At 49.0% G+C, this 17,107-nt stretch overlaps 1 protein-coding gene across 1 annotated transcript; it reads left to right on the plus strand.

Annotated features, from left to right (window-relative positions):
- The first annotated feature begins 13,545 nt into the window (after positions 1–13,545).
- Positions 13,546–16,185, plus strand: CEBPA (CCAAT enhancer binding protein alpha). Its single transcript, XM_006173675.3, has one exon. It carries the CDS (start codon positions 13,701–13,703, stop codon positions 14,775–14,777), a length of 1,077 nt encoding a protein of 358 aa, XP_006173737.2. The 5' UTR covers positions 13,546–13,700; the 3' UTR covers positions 14,778–16,185.
- Positions 16,186–17,107: the final 922 nt, after the last annotated feature.

Below are 17,107 nucleotides of genomic sequence, written 5' to 3' on the forward strand. Positions count from 1 at the left end.
AAAGGCCCTTCTAAGTTTGGGTTCTGCTCACTTACTGCCCATTGCACATCCCTCCTCAGTAATACCAAACCAACCCTCTATTTCGGGCATGCCAAAAATCTCTAGTCCCAGAACACACCGGGCACTTTTATGCCTCCCTGCATGGGCACACAGGTGGCCTTCATCTAGAATGCCTTCCCCTCACATCTCTCTGGAAAACTCTTATTTCATCTTTCAAGACTTGGCTCAACCGTCATTTCCACTCTTGTTAATGATGATACTGATGACAATAATGATAGAACAGGTATTTGGTATTAAAATTTAAGCCACAATAAGTATATAAAATTAAAATAAATAATGTCTTTTCCACCCTCAACCTCTAGCCACACCCTTTTGCTCTGTCAATTTTTACTTTTTGTATTTTGAGGCTCTATTATTAGGTGCATACACATTTATGACTATCATATCTTTATAATGTATTGACCTTTTAATCATCATGAAGCATCCCCTTTTCTGGTAATACTCACTGCTTTGAAGACTACTTAATTGATATTTTTATAGCCACTCTAGCCTTCTGGTGCTTGAGGTTTTCATGATATATCTTTCTTCATCCATTGATTTTCAACCTATTTGAGTCTTTATATTAAAAGTACGCTGCTGATAGATAACATGTAATTGTGCTTTGCATTACTATCCATGCTAACAACCTCTGACTTTTAATTAGAATCCTAATCTTTTTTATTTAATATAATTATTTATATAATTAAATTTAAGCCTATAATTTTACTATTTGCTTTCCATTTGTCCCTTTTATTTTTTTGTTCTTCTAGTTCTTTTCCTTTTTTTAGATTCATTGAGTATGTTTCAGAATTCCATTTTTACTTGTCCACTTGTAGCTATACCTCTTTGCCTTATTTTTTGGTTATTTTTTGGAGTGATAATATTTCAGTCTAAAGTTACAAGATATACCTTTAGTTTTTCACAATCTGCTGAGAGTTTGTGTTACACCACTTCTCCTGAAATGTAGAAAGCTTGCAACCATGTAGGTCCATTTACATCCCCTATCCTTTATGCATAGTCGTTATAATTATTATATCCATGTACACTATAAACCCCATAATATGTTATAATTTTTATTTAAGCAAGTACTTGTATTTTAAAGCTATTAAGAGGACAAAAATAACCATTTATATTTACCCACCTATTTACCATTCCTAGTCATCTTCATTCCATCCTGTAGATTTGAGTTTGAAGAACTTTCTGATAGAGCAGGTCTGCTGCTGACAAATTCTCTTAGATTTCCTTTAATCTAAAAATCTTTATTTCATCTTTCTTCTTGAGGGATATATTCACTAAACACAGGCTTCTGGGTTAACAGGGTTTTTTTCTCCCAGTACTTTAAAGATGTTGTGGGAGAGGGTATAGCTCAAGTGGTAGAGTGCATGCTTAGCATGCATGAGGTCCTGGGTTCAATACCTTCATTATAAAGATAAATAAACAAATAAACCTAATTACCTTCCCTGTAAATGAATTTTTTTAAAAAATAGAAATAAAAAAGATGTCTTCTGGCCTCCTTTGTTTCTGATAGAAGTCCCAGGTTATTTGCCTCTGTCTCCCTGTATAAATGTGTTATTTTCTCTGACTACTTTCAAGATTTTATTTTTATTTAGTTTTCAGAAATTTGACTACAGTGTCTCTAGGTGTGCTGTTGCTGTTGTTTTTAAAACCCTGCTTGGGAGTTTCCTGAGCCTCTTGAATCTATAAATGTATGCCTTCACCAAATTTAGCCATTTCTTCAAACTCTTTCTTCAAACATTCTCTGGCCCATTTTTTTCTCTTTTCCTTCTAAGACTCCAATTATATGTATGTTCGACATTTTGATATTGTCTCACAGGTCCTTCAGACGCTGCTCTTTTTTTTTTAAATGTGTATGTCCTTCGGAATGGATAATTTCTATTGATCTAGCTTCAACTTTACTGAGTGTTCCTTCTGTCATCTTTCTCCTGCTTTTAAAGCCACTCAGTGAATTTTTAATTTATGATACTACAATTTTCATTTCTGACATTGACTTTTCTGAGAAATTTTGAGAATTTCCATTTGGTTTTGTTTTTTTTTTTTTTTATTGTTTCTATCCTGCTGAGGTTTTTCTATTCTTTTATTTGTGGCAAATGCACTTCCTTTATGTCCAGGGGCACACTTGTAATAGCTGCTTTTAAGTCCTTGTCTCCTCTTCCTGTCTCAGAGTCATCTTGGAGTTGGGCTTCACTGGCTGTCTTTTTAATTTAGATTGTGGTGTGTTCTTGTTTTTCGGTTTACCAGGGAATTTTCATTGTACCCTGGATGTTACAGAGTCTCTGGATTCCATTAGGTTCTTCTGAAGAAAACTGATTTAGATTTTAGCTTGTAGTTAACCCGACTGAACTCAGACTGTAAACTTTCTCTCTCCCCTGTGGTGGGTGGCAGGTCAAATTTAAGTTCAGTTCTGTTAGCCTTAGCTGGCTGTTTGGTGTCTGCCACATCTGTGTGCAGGTTAGGGGTCAACCAGAGATTTGGGCTCCCTCTCCTTTCTTGGATTCCCCTCTCCCTGCTCTTCAGTGACTGTGGTTGCCCTAAACTGTGTCCTCTGGTTCATTAAGCCAATAATGAAGCAGGTTTTTCTAAAATTCATCAGAATTTTAGCTGTCTTACATGCACACGCTGGGGCCTGCCTTCAGGCTAAATGCTACCTAAAAAGAAAAAAACTCATTCTGTGATGTTCTTTTCTTCCAAGTGTCAACTTCCCTCCAGCATCTGCCTACTTTTTTTTTCATTCTCCATTATCTTCAGGTAGTTGATTTTTAGATTTTGTCTAGAGTTTATAGTTGCATATCATTGGATTTTGTTGATTGATTCTAAAGAAGCCTATGTTCAGAAAAAAATGGCTAGGAATCCCTGTTCTCATTGTTAAAGGGACTGTTATTTTTATCCATATAATATGATTTTCTAACTCCCCACACATTGGTCTTATTTTATTTTCTTACTAGGACAGCTAATCCTCCACATTTATCTAAGCGCTATTAAATTGACGAGTTCTTCTATTTAATTCTCACAACTTCACTATGGGGAAGTTGACTTTATTGTTCCCATTTTACAGATAAGAAAACTGAGCAAGAGGGATTAAGCCACTTATCAAAGTCACTGGGCACAAGCGGCATTCAAACTGGCTGCTCACTCTACAGCCCATTTTCTTTCTCAGTCTGGCTGTGAGACACAGCTTGCAAGGAGGACAAGTTCACAGGACCAAGGCCATAGCTGGAAGAAGAAGGTGGAAGGAGTCATCTATGACTCTGATCTTGGCCCAGTCCTCATTAGTCATCCAAGTCAGAGGCTTATCCCAGCTGGGTATAGCCAAAAGAATCGACTCTAGCTAACAAGAATGAGGTCCAAGAAGAGTTCGAGAGTATGTTAGGGAGTTGGCAACATCTCTAGAAGGGCCAGAGGACCCAGTAAGGGGGCTGTGCAGCCACTTACAATGCCCAGGGCACCCCAGACCCGGTCCCTGCTCTAGCTCCTCACGCTTCTCGCTCGTGCCCTGGTGGCTCTCACCAGCGTGTGTGTTGTCAGATCCTTCCTCTCCTGCCTCATCCCAGCTGCAAAGGAAGCTGTAAGGGAGCATTTCTGGCTTCTAAATGGCAAAATGGGACATCTCTGGAAGTTGGAAGAGGGTTCAAATGCTGCTGAGCAACCAGAGTTCCCCTGATGTGCGCATTCCATGTCAGTGAGCCACCGGGCAGATGCCCTGTGACCTGCTTTTCTTCTAATAATGTCTCCCAGTAAGAGGCCAGAACATCCCCTTTCTAGGCTGCTTGACTTTGAGTTTTCCTCGTTTCGAGAAAAGCCAAACTCTGTAAGCAGACGGTTTTATGGGGGCATGACTCACGCTGGTTTTCGTTTAACTGTTATTGCACCTTGACTATGATAAAAATGACTGCATTTGGAATGTAAGCTAGATTTTCTAATTATTACAATAAAAACTGGATTCTAAAGATATGTGTTGAAACTCTTCAATTTCAGTGTCACTTCCAATTGTGGGCCAAGTAGACAAGGACGTGTCACAGCACTCCCCTGATTCCCAGGATTCTGAGTTGGGATCGGGGCCTTGGGGGTTGGGGGGGAGGTTATCTAGCCAGAAGGGAGTGTCTGGAAAGCTTAGTGGGTTATGTGCTTTCCAAGTGACCTTTGGAATTTTGACTGAAAATGGTAGAGACAGAACCAGTTGGAGGCATAACCCTGCCCTGCCTGCAGTCCCTGAACTGCTAAATCAATATGGACAGGAAACTCAATTCCCTATTTGGGGGAAATAGGCTCCTGTTGTACAGAAGAGTTTTACTGTAACTGACTGCCTTATAGATTTTCTCGGGGACAACAATAAAAATAAAGTACTATTTGGGCTTTTATGATCATTAGTTCTGTTCAGTTACATAAAAGCTGAAGTCAAACCTGTCTCATTACCGTAAGGCTGGTGTTTTCCGGGTATGTTCAGCAATCACATGTTTTGGGATTTTTGGAGCAATCTCAATTATTTATTATTTATGCATCATTTAATTCTTTTATTTATCTTTATGTATAACAAAAATTTCTCAACATCTGCCATTCCCTCTGTAGTTCCCCTGCTTACATGCCCTTCCTGAGATGTTCTAGGCAGAGATAGCACATATGTAAACCCTCCTCCTTCTTTTTCACACCCATGGAAGCACATTTTCTGCAGTGTCTTTATATATGTATATATTCATATGCATACGCGTATGTGTATTTTATAATATGTATGTATGTATGAATGAATATATCAGAGCTCTTTCCGTATCTGTTCATAGACAGATTTTCCTCCTTCTTCTTAACAGAGATACAAAGGAGTATTTAACAGCGTGCCTGTGGTTATTTAACCAGCTTTCTATTAATAGACACACAGTTCGTTGTTTCCAGTCGTTTGTAACTATAAACAATGTTTTGGTCACTATCCATGTGCACATATAAGAGTTTATGGGATTAAATTTCCGTAAGTGGAGTTGCTAGGTGAAAGGTTAACAACGCTTTCAAGTTAGATAGGCATTGCTAAATTGGCCTCAAAAGAGGTGGTATCAATATATAATCCTACCTGTTTGCCCTACCCATTTATCAGTACAGCACATTACACCTGTCCAACTGGTGTAGTTTTAATTTGTCTCTCTTTTATTCAGAGTGTTAGCCCTTTTAAACACGTTTAAAGTCCATTTGCACTGACTGATTTTTTAAAAATAAACTCTCTGACTATGTCCATTTTCTTTTGGATTATGATTCTTTTTCATATTGATTTGTAGAAGTTCTTTATATATAAGTAGATGAGCTTTTCTCATTTAAAGGAAAGATGACTTATTACATGTAGAACTAGATGTGATTCAGTGTCTATAACTAGATTGTGGTTCTTTTTTTTTTGATTTTCAATTCTGGAATTTATTAGACATCATCTGTAACATTTATATTATTATGACTCTGTAAATATTATTATTATATCAAGTAGTGTACCAAAATTACATTTTTTCTCAAAGTTTAATTGTGATTATTACTGTGACAATGCAGTTTTAATGGAGCCCTTTTTCCTTATACTACATCAGTAAATCAAATTCATGCTGCATTCTAGTTTGCCAAATATTTGGACCATGCCTTTTGTGGTAACCAGCCTCCAAGATGGCCACCTGTAACCCTTGTCTCCCGCTATTCACACCTTTGTGTAGTCCCTTCCCAGGGACTGGTCTGTGTGACCAATAGCATAAGGAAAAGTGACAGTGTGTCATTTCTGAGATTAGGTTGTAAAGGCTGTGGCTTCTCTCTTAGGTGTAGTTCTTCATATGAGCAAATCCACAAATCAGAAACAATTCATGCTTAGAGCATGTTTCCAGATTTTTTTTTTTAATTTGGAAAACAGGGCCATTAAAAAGCATTTTGAAGTATTTTCAAAACTATTCAAATCATTACAGCATTATATATTTGCAGAGTCAAGTAACTTTGAAACATTTTATAGCTTATAAAACTATAAAAATTATTAAGCTATAAAATTAAAGTAACAAAATATTTTTATAGTTGATAAAATTAGAAAAGTGATAAATATACACTCATAGGTTTTTTAAAGTCCAATAGACGTATTATAAATTTAAAAGTACAAGTTATCTCCCTTCCTACCAAAGCAGCATCACTGTTAACACCTCTGTTAACAGGTGTGTATTCCTCCTAACTTCTTTATAGACACCAACAATATGTATTTAAATAATTGTTTCCCCGAAAAGTGGAAGCTACATGCTGTTCTGTAACTTGCTTTTTCCAGTTAAGGATTAATCCTGCATGTCAAGAATGGTAACCCTTGCAAATCAGTTTTTTTAAACTCCGTAAGCTGACAGTATATCACCACGGCTTCCTTTGGGAGTAATCTAACCCCAAATAATGGACTAGAACAGATAAGGCCTTTGGAGACATAGCAAGCAGTCCACTGCGTGCAGATCATTTCTCCTGTAGCTCCAATGTCTGCCCTCGGGGGATGTTTCACACACAGGGTGGAGGGGCTCAGACTTGGGAGGGGGGCTGAGTATAATCACAAGGAAAGAGGGCTAGAATTGAGGCCTTCATGAGCCAGCACCCTAAAAACTCATTTTGATTTTCAAAAGATTTGGCTTCTTACCTTATTTAAGTTTTGTTTTTGTTTTGGACGATGCAACTTGAGGCCTAAACCCTTGGAATTCACAAGAGAGGGAACGGGGTCAAAATGGTGGCTGCACAGAAGTGGGCTTCAAGGAGCCCCACCCCATCTCTTGAGAAGTGAGGCTGTCTGGTCTACACACTGGAGCTAACCCTGCCTCCTGTTCCTCTGGGTGGATCTGATGGTGTCCAGTCACCTCCGAGGATTAAGTCGCGCTCTCTCGGGGCATGGTCCCAGCAGTGCCCTGCAGATAGGGGGTGCTCTGGAGCCAAGGTGGAGGGGGCGCTCCAGGGCTGTCGTGCAGGCCTGAGAAGTTTGCACAACACAAACGAGCCCAATTCAGGAGGCCTCCACTCACCAAGCCTTGTGCCCTGGCTGGGCTGCCTCTCTCCAGAGAAAGGGGCCCTTTTTCCTTTCAACAAAGGCACTTTCTGCTCAGCCAAGCCCCCGGGAGCTGCATGTGCCCAAGGGGGGCTTCTTCCGAGTTCACCCAAAGGCACTGAGCAGACTCTCCAGGCCCTGGCAGCCTTGCCTGGCACAGTTTCAGGAGGCTCCGGATGGGTCTGTCCTGGACAGCCCTGACCCAGGGGGTCAGGTCTTCCCCAGCATCCTTTGGGGCCACCCCTGAGCTGCCCTCCTAGGCTTGGGAACAAACTGAGTTCTGGGAGGGTGGCCGGGTAGCAGTTTTCTTGAATAGAATCCATTCTGTGTTCATTCAACAAATATTTGAGGCTCTCCCATATGCCAAGGCCTGTTCTAGCTCTGGAAATAGGCAGAACAGGACAGACAAGGTCCTGTCTTTGTGGAGCTGGCATTCTCGTGGGGGAAGCCAGACAGGGAACAAGTCAAATAAGTAAACAAGACCATTTTCCAGAAAGCACTGTGAGGAAAAGAAAATGCACAATGGCCTTAGAAGCGGTGGGAGAGTTGTGCCACATGTACCTGGAAATTCTTGGAGAAGGTGAGACTAAAATGGCAGGAAGGAAGAAGTCATGCCAACGTCTGGGAAGAACATTCTGGGGAGCCAGCAGAGTAGAGGGGAGTGCCTTGAGGCTGGGAGCTCAGTGGGGAGCCAAGAAGAGTCTGCGGTGTAAGGCGAGGCGAGGGCCAACCTACGCAGGGCCTTGCGGCCAAGCCCAGGCCGAGGCGCTGCGTGTCGTCTTCCGCACGTGATGGGCCGTCATGGGAGGGTGAAGTCGGGGAGTGCCCTGACCTGAGTGCATGTTTAAAGAGTAACAGCCTGCTCTGTGGGGAGAGTTGGGGGCCAGGGAGGGCAGAGGGGAGACAGTTAGAGGCTTGCTGTGGTGGTCCAGGTGAGAGAGCATGCCAGCAGGACGTTTGCCATGAGACGGAGAGAAACCATGAACTGGGATACAGGTTTGGGATTACTGCTGACTGACGTGTCCTCCAGAAGCAGGCCTGAGGCAGTGGGATCACTCCTCCCCTGCTGGCACTGAATGAGTGCTGGCCCCTCCAGGGAGCTAAGACCTTGCCTGCTGGACCCCCCATATCATCGTTCAACTCAGGTACGAGGGCCCCTGAGCTGGACCCCCATATTACAGGCTGCTCCCTTCCCTTAGGGTAAGGACCTTACAGACCAAGGAATTTCCTTCCCAAATATCCCAGAGCCAGCCTCCTGGGCCTACAAAGGCCACTTTTCAAAGGCACTTGGCAGTGTGCACAAGATCAGGGTGATGGGACAATTTTCAGGGGATACGGACAAGCAATTTTCCGGGGGTGTGGGCAACAATGAAGCCCTGTGCTGGGAACCATCCAACCATCCTTGGGGGGATGGCACAGGGGTGGGAAGAGTAGGGGGTGGCTGGCTCTCCTGACATCACCATGTTCCAGAGTCATATTCTAAATTCTAGGACATTGTGAAGATTCATTTGTCAAGGCAGGAAGGTAGAATATATTTTATCTAACCGCTTCTTCATTTGATTGATAACTTTTAATGTTTCAACAGATGGTATGGGGGCTGCCATATATAATCTCATCCCAGATCCCACAAAAATGTGGGGTAGGTCCACCCACATCCACTGCTTCCTGCAGTGTTCCCCAAATGCTGGATAGGCAGTTCTGGGGTCCATGATCTACCAAAGGAGTTTTCTACCAAAATAGAACAAAGGACATTTCCCAACTTGCTAAATGAAATTGAGATAATGGATAGAACTTTCTGAACTTGAAATTTTGACTCAATTTTCTTTTTCTAAAATCTTTGCTACCTGCTACCACTTATCTGTGAGGAGTGGCAAGCACATAAAATAAACAGGAAACACACACACATAAAAGGAACCATACACACATCAGAATAGATGAAAATTGAGGGAAAACTGGAAATAGCTGAATCTGACAATTTTTTTTTCTTTTTATTGAAGTATAGTTATTGAAGTATAGTTGATTGAAGTATAGCACCAGGACTCTCCCTTACCTCTGGATTTCTTATAGATCTGAGTACTCCTGGTTGTGATTTCATCTGATTTCCTAACAGTTAAATCATTTCCAGCTCATGATGACAGAATTAATTATGCCCTGTAATGTTCTGTGTGACTTCTAGGTGCTTTGTCTTAGACAAGCTGAGAGCTCCCTACAATGAATTATTGGCCCCAATTTACAGAAAAGAAAACAGAGGTTCAGCGGCAAAATTCAATAACTTTCCCAAGGTCACCCCTGTAAATGGGGAAGTAAGGGTTTTAATAGGTCTGAGGAATCCTCCACACCCACAAGGCCTCCTGGTGAACTAGAATATGTAATTTATTGCGTAATAAGAATGTCTTCTCCAAGTATCCGGAGCAGACACTCTTACTGTTGGTAAGAAACACTAGACTCTTGGTTGACTGTTCCGTTATGTGTCATAACATAAAACAAATTAGTATAAACCCATTAGCCAGTGCATTTGTAATAAAAAGGAACTCTTGTTTTAAGTTTTAGGAAGGTCTTTGAGAGTATTTTGTTGAACTAGATATACTGTATGATAAATATACTTTAGATATACATTGTATTAGATATACTATATTAGATACTCATGCCCTCTAGCCAGAACACAAATCATGCCTGAAAATTATAGCTCTTTTCTTTTATCTTAATTAGTCCTGCTTTGAAGTGACCAGTCTTAGATCCATTTAGCTGTAGATAAAGTTAGAAACGAAATCCGAAGTGTTCATTCCAGCTGTGTGACTGAGTTTCAAACTTCCATGCTAATTCTCTTGCCTGCATTGCATTAGGAAGATTGAAGCAAAGTAAAATAAAAACTTCCTCGCTCTGTTTGCCTTCTCAAAATGGTTGGCGTTGTGAGTGACCCTGGAAACAGGCTCCATTCCGGAGCATCCAAACCTCAGGACCACAGTTCATGGAAGAGAGGGCCCTTGCCCACCCTCTCCCCACCAGCTCAGCAGCCTCCTCTCCTGAGCTGTCCAAGTACAATTCACACCTATGAAATGCATTTTTACTTCTGTTACTGATTTTCTCCTTTGCAAAAAGTAGAGCTAGGGCACACCTCTCCTCTCCCTGGGCCCTTGCAGTGGCAGAAGTGAGCCCCAGTGAGCTGGTGGCCTGTCTGAGCTGGGGTCCCTGTGCCCTGCACCCCACCCTGCCCCCACCGAGCACACTGAGGCCAGGGCTTATGTGGGAATGCTCCCTCCCTCCACGTGTGCTCCTCAAGGACTGCCAGGTGCCATCAATCAAGATGAAGCGGGATCATAAAGGTGGTAAGAGAGGATTTATGAGCTGCTCTTATTACTGGCTCTGTCTTAACTGAGCGTGAGACACAGAACCATCTCCTTCCCAAGTGATTCCAGCCAAAGGCTGGCTGCCCACGTGTCCTGTCAGGCCACAGAGCCCCTGCAGCCGTGGGCACCTCCCATGGAAAGTGAATCCACCAACCCTGGGGTCTCACCCAGGTTCTGTAGCCAATTCTTGTTTCACAGCTTGGACAGCACCAGGACTCTCCCTCACCTCTGGAAAGCTCATCCACAAACCCACTCCTTGCCCTCTAAACCTCTTCCTCCTCATCCCAAGGTGTTCTCTTAGATCTCAAAGGAAAACTAGAATATGGAGGTGGATATTGGTGGCTGTTTCTAGGTCATGGTCCTCTCCTCCAGAACCACATATCAGGCAGGGGAGCCCCATGGCCCCCAAAGGCTTGGAGGGGACCCTCTATTTTCCCTGCATTACATATGCTGGGGGATGGTAACCCCAGCCAGAAGCCTGGCATTCAGCCCCCACCCAGACTCCAATCCTGACATCTAGTTCAAATTCATCCCTGCCCCCTGTATCCCATCCTGGGGCCTCAGGTCTCCAGTGCTTCTCATCTGGCCATCGCTCCCTCTCTAGTCCCTACCAGAGTGGCCTTTCAGGAATCCAAACTGGATCACGGCGCTCCCCTGCTAAATGCTGTGAGATGGCAAAAACCTGGGAGATAGGCTCTCTCCTTCACCTGCAGCCGCCTTGGCCATGAACCCAGCCCCGTCTGTGGATCCAGCCTTATCTAGGCCCCTCCCAGGCAATCCCAGCACTCCAGCCTGTCAAACATCTTGTCCTTTGTCACCAGACAAGCCATGCACTCATAGCAGCTCCACCTTTGCACCTGCCGTTCTGCAAATTGCACCTATCATTCTAGCAAATTCCTACTCATCTTTCAAGGTGTGGCTCAAAAGTCCACTCCTGCATGAAGCTCTCTCCGACCTCCTGTCTCAGTCAGCTCGGGCTGCCATTACAAAATACCACAGACTAGGGGACTTGTTCAGAGCACCTTGCACAGAGCACATCAGAGCTTTCTGGTTCTGCTGTGGGAGACCGGCAGCCCTGGCTGTGGGCCCCCCTCGGTGCCTCTCTCACCTCCACACACCCTTAATGACAAGGCCTTATTCCAACAAGGCTCCCCTAGCCTCAGAAGCCTCTGTGGTTTCCCCAGATACTAAAAGGAGATATTCCTGCTGGTTGCACAGGACAGCAGGTGTATGTGCTAGAACAGGTCACTTTCAGTAGCCTTTTCTTTGTTCCTGCACTGAGACAGGCTGTTATTTTAAACTCTGCAGAAAAAAAAAAAATCTCCATCCATGTTTCTGGGTTTCCCTCCAGGGCTCCACGGGTGCGTGGTGTATAAATGATCCAGCATTTACATCCAGAGAGCAGCTCCTCAGCTCACATAGGTTATTTAATATATCTACTTTTACTCCCATTCCAAAAGCATCAAGCTAAAAATACATATGAGCTCTGGACCAAAAAAATGAACTGGGCCATTAATCACCAGGACTATGTTGAATAGGAACTTGATTAAAGCACAGTATGGGTTCCCCAGACGAAGCTGCTTCTTTACTGTGACCACAGTGGAAGCTCGGCCTCCCCGGGCCTTGCTTTTGCGCTGCGCCTCCTTGAGGGCTTCTGGGCGGGTTGTGGCGTCTTGCCAGCCTTTGGATGGCCGCTATCCGGGAAGGGGTCTTGACCCGCGAAACCGGGCAATTCTCAAGTAGGAACATTTCCAAACAGCACCCAAGCGGCCTTGGGCTTCAGCGCACTTAGTCGTAAGGGGCGGTGGGGGTAGAGGCGGGAGCAACTTGCAGTCCCACGAGGCCCCATGGGAGCCGGCTGTCCCCGCGATCCCGAAGTTGAACGCTCGAGGCGCCACGTGGCTGGAGAAATGCGCTGCCACAAGCCCTTTCTCCAGCAGTAGTGAATGCAAAGGCAGCACGGCGCCCAGGGGTAGCCCAGGATTCCGGGGACCCAGCGACCTGCGAACTATCCTGCAGGGTTCTCCCAGTAGGTGCTTGAATACTGGGCCGCCGAGACTCTAAGGCCCCTGCTCCCTTGACATCCCAGCTCCCGCACTGGAGCCCACCCGAATGGGAAGTTGAGGAGAAGGCGATGGATTCCAATCCAGTTGACCGCCGGCCCTGCTTCAGGATCCCAGTCCCAGAGTCAAATTCGCCTCCTCCCTCTGTGCGTCATTCCTAGTCCCGGTACCCCAGCCCTAGAATCCAGCTCGGCCCGTCCGGCAGGAAAAAGTTGGCGGCCCCGCGCCGGGCAGCAGAGCCAACTCCGCGCGCCTAGCAACACCTACAGCTCCGGCTATAAGTAATTAGGAAGAAAAAGTTTTCCAGCCCAGGCGGATGGACCAGCCGAGTTCTCTGAACTCCCGGACTGCGGGCGCCTGCCCTTCCCTCCGTTCCCTGCAGGGTCCTAGCGCCCAGCAGTATGTAGCCCATGGGACCCCAGAGAACTGAGAGAGGCGGAGCGGGGGAGAGAGAGTTTTGCGCGGAATCTGTTGGGGCGCCTAGAAATCAGAGGGCAAAATCCCCGCTCTCCGGGCCTCTCCCCTCGGCTCCTCCACATGCTGGGCAGTGTGCACGGGGCCACACATCCAAACTGTTCCCTGCCTCCTCGCCCCTCCCAACCTCATCCCCGACCCCTTCTCTACACCGCCGCCTTCCAGAGAGCCTGGACCCGGACAGCACTGGTTCTAGCTTTTAAAGCAAGTACGCGCCACAAAAGCTCAGAGACCAAGGCTTGCCCCCACCCAACACCAACCCCCTGCGCGGCGTCTGGGTGCTCCCGGGCTCCCCGGCCGTTGGCTGGAGGTAGGTGTTCTGCGGAGGCTAGAGGAAAGGGCCCCACCACCGACCACATGTGCGTAGGAGCGACAACTCCACTGAGGGTGGGACACCGCGCATGCTGTTCACAGTTCGCCTCACGGTGCAGGGGGTAGTGGGCGTTGCGCCGTGGCCCCTCCCCGCCAGCGCTGCGCTCCAGCCTCACACGCCGCCCTCTCCAGACCGCAGGCGCTAAGACCCAGGAGGCTCCGCTCTGCTGTAGCTGAAGATCCGAAGCCGTTTTGGACACTAGAGGGCGACTGCCGCCCCGGTATAAATGCGGGGCCCCCGCGGGCCTGGCCATTCGCGACCTGGAGCTGCGCGGGCGCGAGGGAGTAGGGGCTCCGGGTGGGCGGCGGCAGCAGCGGCGCCCCGCGCAGGCTGGAGGCCGCCGAGGCTCGCCATGCCGGGAGGACTCTAGCTCCCCCATGGAGTCGGCCGACTTCTACGAGGCGGAGCCGCGGCCCCCGATGAGCAGCCACCTCCAGAGCCCCCCGCACGCGCCTAGCAGCGCCGCCTTCGGCTTTCCCCGGGGTGCGGGCCCCGCGCAGCCCCCTGCCCCACCTGCTGCCCCGGAGCCGCTGGGCGGCATCTGCGAACACGAGACGTCCATCGACATCAGCGCTTACATCGACCCGGCCGCCTTCAACGACGAGTTCCTGGCCGACCTGTTCCAGCACAGCCGGCAGCAGGAGAAGGCCAAGGCGGCCGCGGCCCCGGCGGGAGGCGGCGGCGACTTTGACTACCCCGGCGCCCCCGTGGGCTCCGGCGGCGCCGTCATGTCCGGGGGGGCGCACGGCCCCCCTCCCGGCTACGGCTGCGCGGCGGCTGGCTACCTGGACGGCAGGCTGGAGCCCCTCTACGAGCGCGTCGGGGCGCCGGCGCTGCGGCCGCTGGTGATCAAGCAGGAGCCGCGCGAGGAGGACGAGGCGAAGCAGCTGGCGCTGGCCGGCCTCTTTCCCTACCAGCCGCCGCCGCCGCCGCCACCACCGCACTCGCACCCGCAGCCCGCACACCTGGCCGCCCCGCACCTGCAGTTCCAGATCGCGCACTGCGGCCAGACCACCATGCACCTGCAGCCAGGCCACCCCACGCCGCCGCCTACGCCCGTGCCCAGCCCGCACCCAGCGCCCGCACTTGGCGCCGCTGGCCTGCCAGGCCCCGGCGGCGCGCTCAAGGGGCTGGCTGCCGCACACCCCGACCTCCGCGCAGGGGGCGGCGGCGGCGGTAGTGGCGGCGCGGGCAAAGCCAAGAAGTCGGTGGACAAGAACAGCAACGAGTACCGGGTGCGACGCGAGCGCAACAACATCGCCGTGCGCAAGAGCCGGGACAAGGCCAAGCAGCGCAACGTGGAGACGCAACAGAAGGTGCTCGAGCTGACCAGTGACAATGACCGCCTGCGCAAGCGGGTGGAACAACTGAGCCGCGAACTGGACACGCTGCGGGGCATCTTCCGCCAGCTGCCCGAGAGCTCCCTGGTCAAGGCCATGGGCAACTGCGCGTGAGGCGCGCGGCGGCGGGACCGCCCTGGGCCGGCCTCTGGCTGGGACCCAGGGAGTGGTTTCGGGGCTCCGCATCTCAAGACTGCCCGAGGCGTGCAAGCCAGGACTAGGAGATTCCGGAGCCGCCTGAGAGCCTGGCCTGTCGCGCGTGCCCCTTGCCTTCCTCTGCGCCGGACACGGTGCGTCTAAGAGGGGTCAGGCATAGAGGGGAAGCGCCATGGGGCTGAGCCGCGAGCCCGGCAACTCTAGTATTAAAGGAATAACCCTGTGCCTTGGAAACGCAAACTCACCGCTCCGATTCCTACCGAGTAGGGGGAGCAAATATGTGCCTTGTCATTTTATTTGGTGGGTTCCTGCCTCGCTCCCGAGGCTGCAGCAGGTCCCCCGTGAGAGAAGGAGGGATGCAGACCCCCGGTAGGAGGAGGGTTCAGGGAGCAGAGATCCGATAAGCCAGCCCCAGCCACTCCTCAGTGCCTATCTTTGGAGGGGAGGCAACACAGGGACTTGGGGCTTTGAACCTAAGGTTGTTCCCCTAGTTCTACATGAAGGTGGAGGGTCCCGAGTTCCTTGCCTCTTAACTCCCAGCCTGCCACCGACTGGGCTCTTCCCCGAAGAACTCATTGAGATAGGCGTCACCAGGTGACCAGTGGGAGCCTCCCACCCCCAGTCAGATCAGAAAGCTAGGTGTGGGTTAGCTATGAGGACATATGCTCATGGGAGCGGTGGCCCAATGTGAGAAGGGGAACGCAGAAATCTGGTCTGGGGTTGGAGGCAGGGCTGGTGGTGAAGGGACACTGGGACCATCAGCCTTGTCTGTACTGGATGTCGCCAGCGTTGCCGTACAAACATGAAGCACAATCAGTCCATCCCGGAGGGACCGAAGTTATGAGAAGCTTTCCAAATATTTTGCTTTATCAGCCGATATCAACACTTGTATCTGGCCTCTCTGTGTCCCAGCGGTGCCTTGTGCAATGTGAATGTGCACGTCTGTGCTAAACCACCATTTTATTTGGTTTTTGTTTTGTTTTGGTTTTGCTCAGATACTTGCCAAAATGAGACTCTTCGTCAGCAGCTGCAGGGAGGGTCTGCGGCTCTCTTTCCTTTTGGTTTTGGGATTGCTTTTGCTCCCAGGGGAACCAAAGAGGCGAGGTGGGCTTCCCCTTTCCCCTCAGCTTTCCCTGGGGGTGGCTGTGGGCCTCAACCTGCCCCCCCCCGGCCCGGGTTGCCCATAGGCTTGTCCCCCCCAAGAGGCCCTGGCTCCCGGTCTGAAAGGGAAGCGGCCTCCAGCCAGCACACACAGATCAGATCACTGGGCCTGGGAGCAGGGAAGGCCAGCTTCTTTGGGGAGAACAGAGAGTTTCATGCTAGACGTTTTATGTATTATATCTATAATATAAACATATCAAAGTCAGTTTTGGTGTCTTTTTGAAACTAAAAAAGCTATGTCCAAGGTTTTCTGTGGGCCAGGTCACATTTGTAAATAATCACAGCGTATTCTCTGGCTGAGATCCTGACTTTCATTAGCTCTCCACCCATCCTGAGCCCCTCTTTACATTAAGGGGGTGACTTCTCCCAATCAAGACAAATAAATGGCAGAAGGAGGGCAAGGCTCCAAGCTGAGAATGCCAAAGCCGAAAGAGTGTCCGGGGGGGGGGGTGGACAGCAGGGGTGTGACGGGGCCTTGGTGTGGCCTCTCATCAGCTGCTGGGAGGAGAAGAGGGACTCAGAGAAGGAGCCCTCTGCCTGAAGTGGCCGCGGCCTCTTTGGGACTCTGGCAGGCCTGGCCCAGGAGTTACAGTTTCCAGGGGCCCTTTGACCAAACTCAACCAGATCACTCACAGCTCCAGCTCTGGAGTGGCCTCACTCACACCTACCTGCCTTTGCCCCAGCCCTCCAGCAGGACTGTGGGCGGGCAGGGAGAGGCCACAAGTGGGAGCACCCTCCATCCCTTCCCACTTGCTCTGGGCCACGTGGCTGCAGCCAACCTCAGTGGGGCCCTCCCCACCTACCTTGCCCAGGCCTACCCAAGAAGGGGCCCACTGGTAGGCCTGCACTGGGTATCCGGCCCTTCCACAGTTACGGCCCGGCAAGGAGCCAGTCCCGTGTCCACCACCCCACTGTGCCTACCCTGGACCAAGCCCCTCACACAACGACTGCCTGGTGAGGAGAGGCACCCGGCACCCCCTTGGCAGCAGTGATGGCCACCTGGGGGGGAGTGGTGCACACCCTCATGTCTGAAAGAACAGGGCCTGGGAGGAAGTAGCCTAGGAGGCTGGCAGGGCTGTCAGAGTTGACTCTCTCTAAGGGTAGAAAACTCTTTACCTTCTGTTTTT

Source organism: Camelus ferus, chromosome 9 (genome assembly GCF_009834535.1).
Source record: "Camelus ferus isolate YT-003-E chromosome 9, BCGSAC_Cfer_1.0, whole genome shotgun sequence".
Taxonomy (NCBI): Eukaryota; Metazoa; Chordata; class Mammalia; order Artiodactyla; family Camelidae; genus Camelus; species Camelus ferus.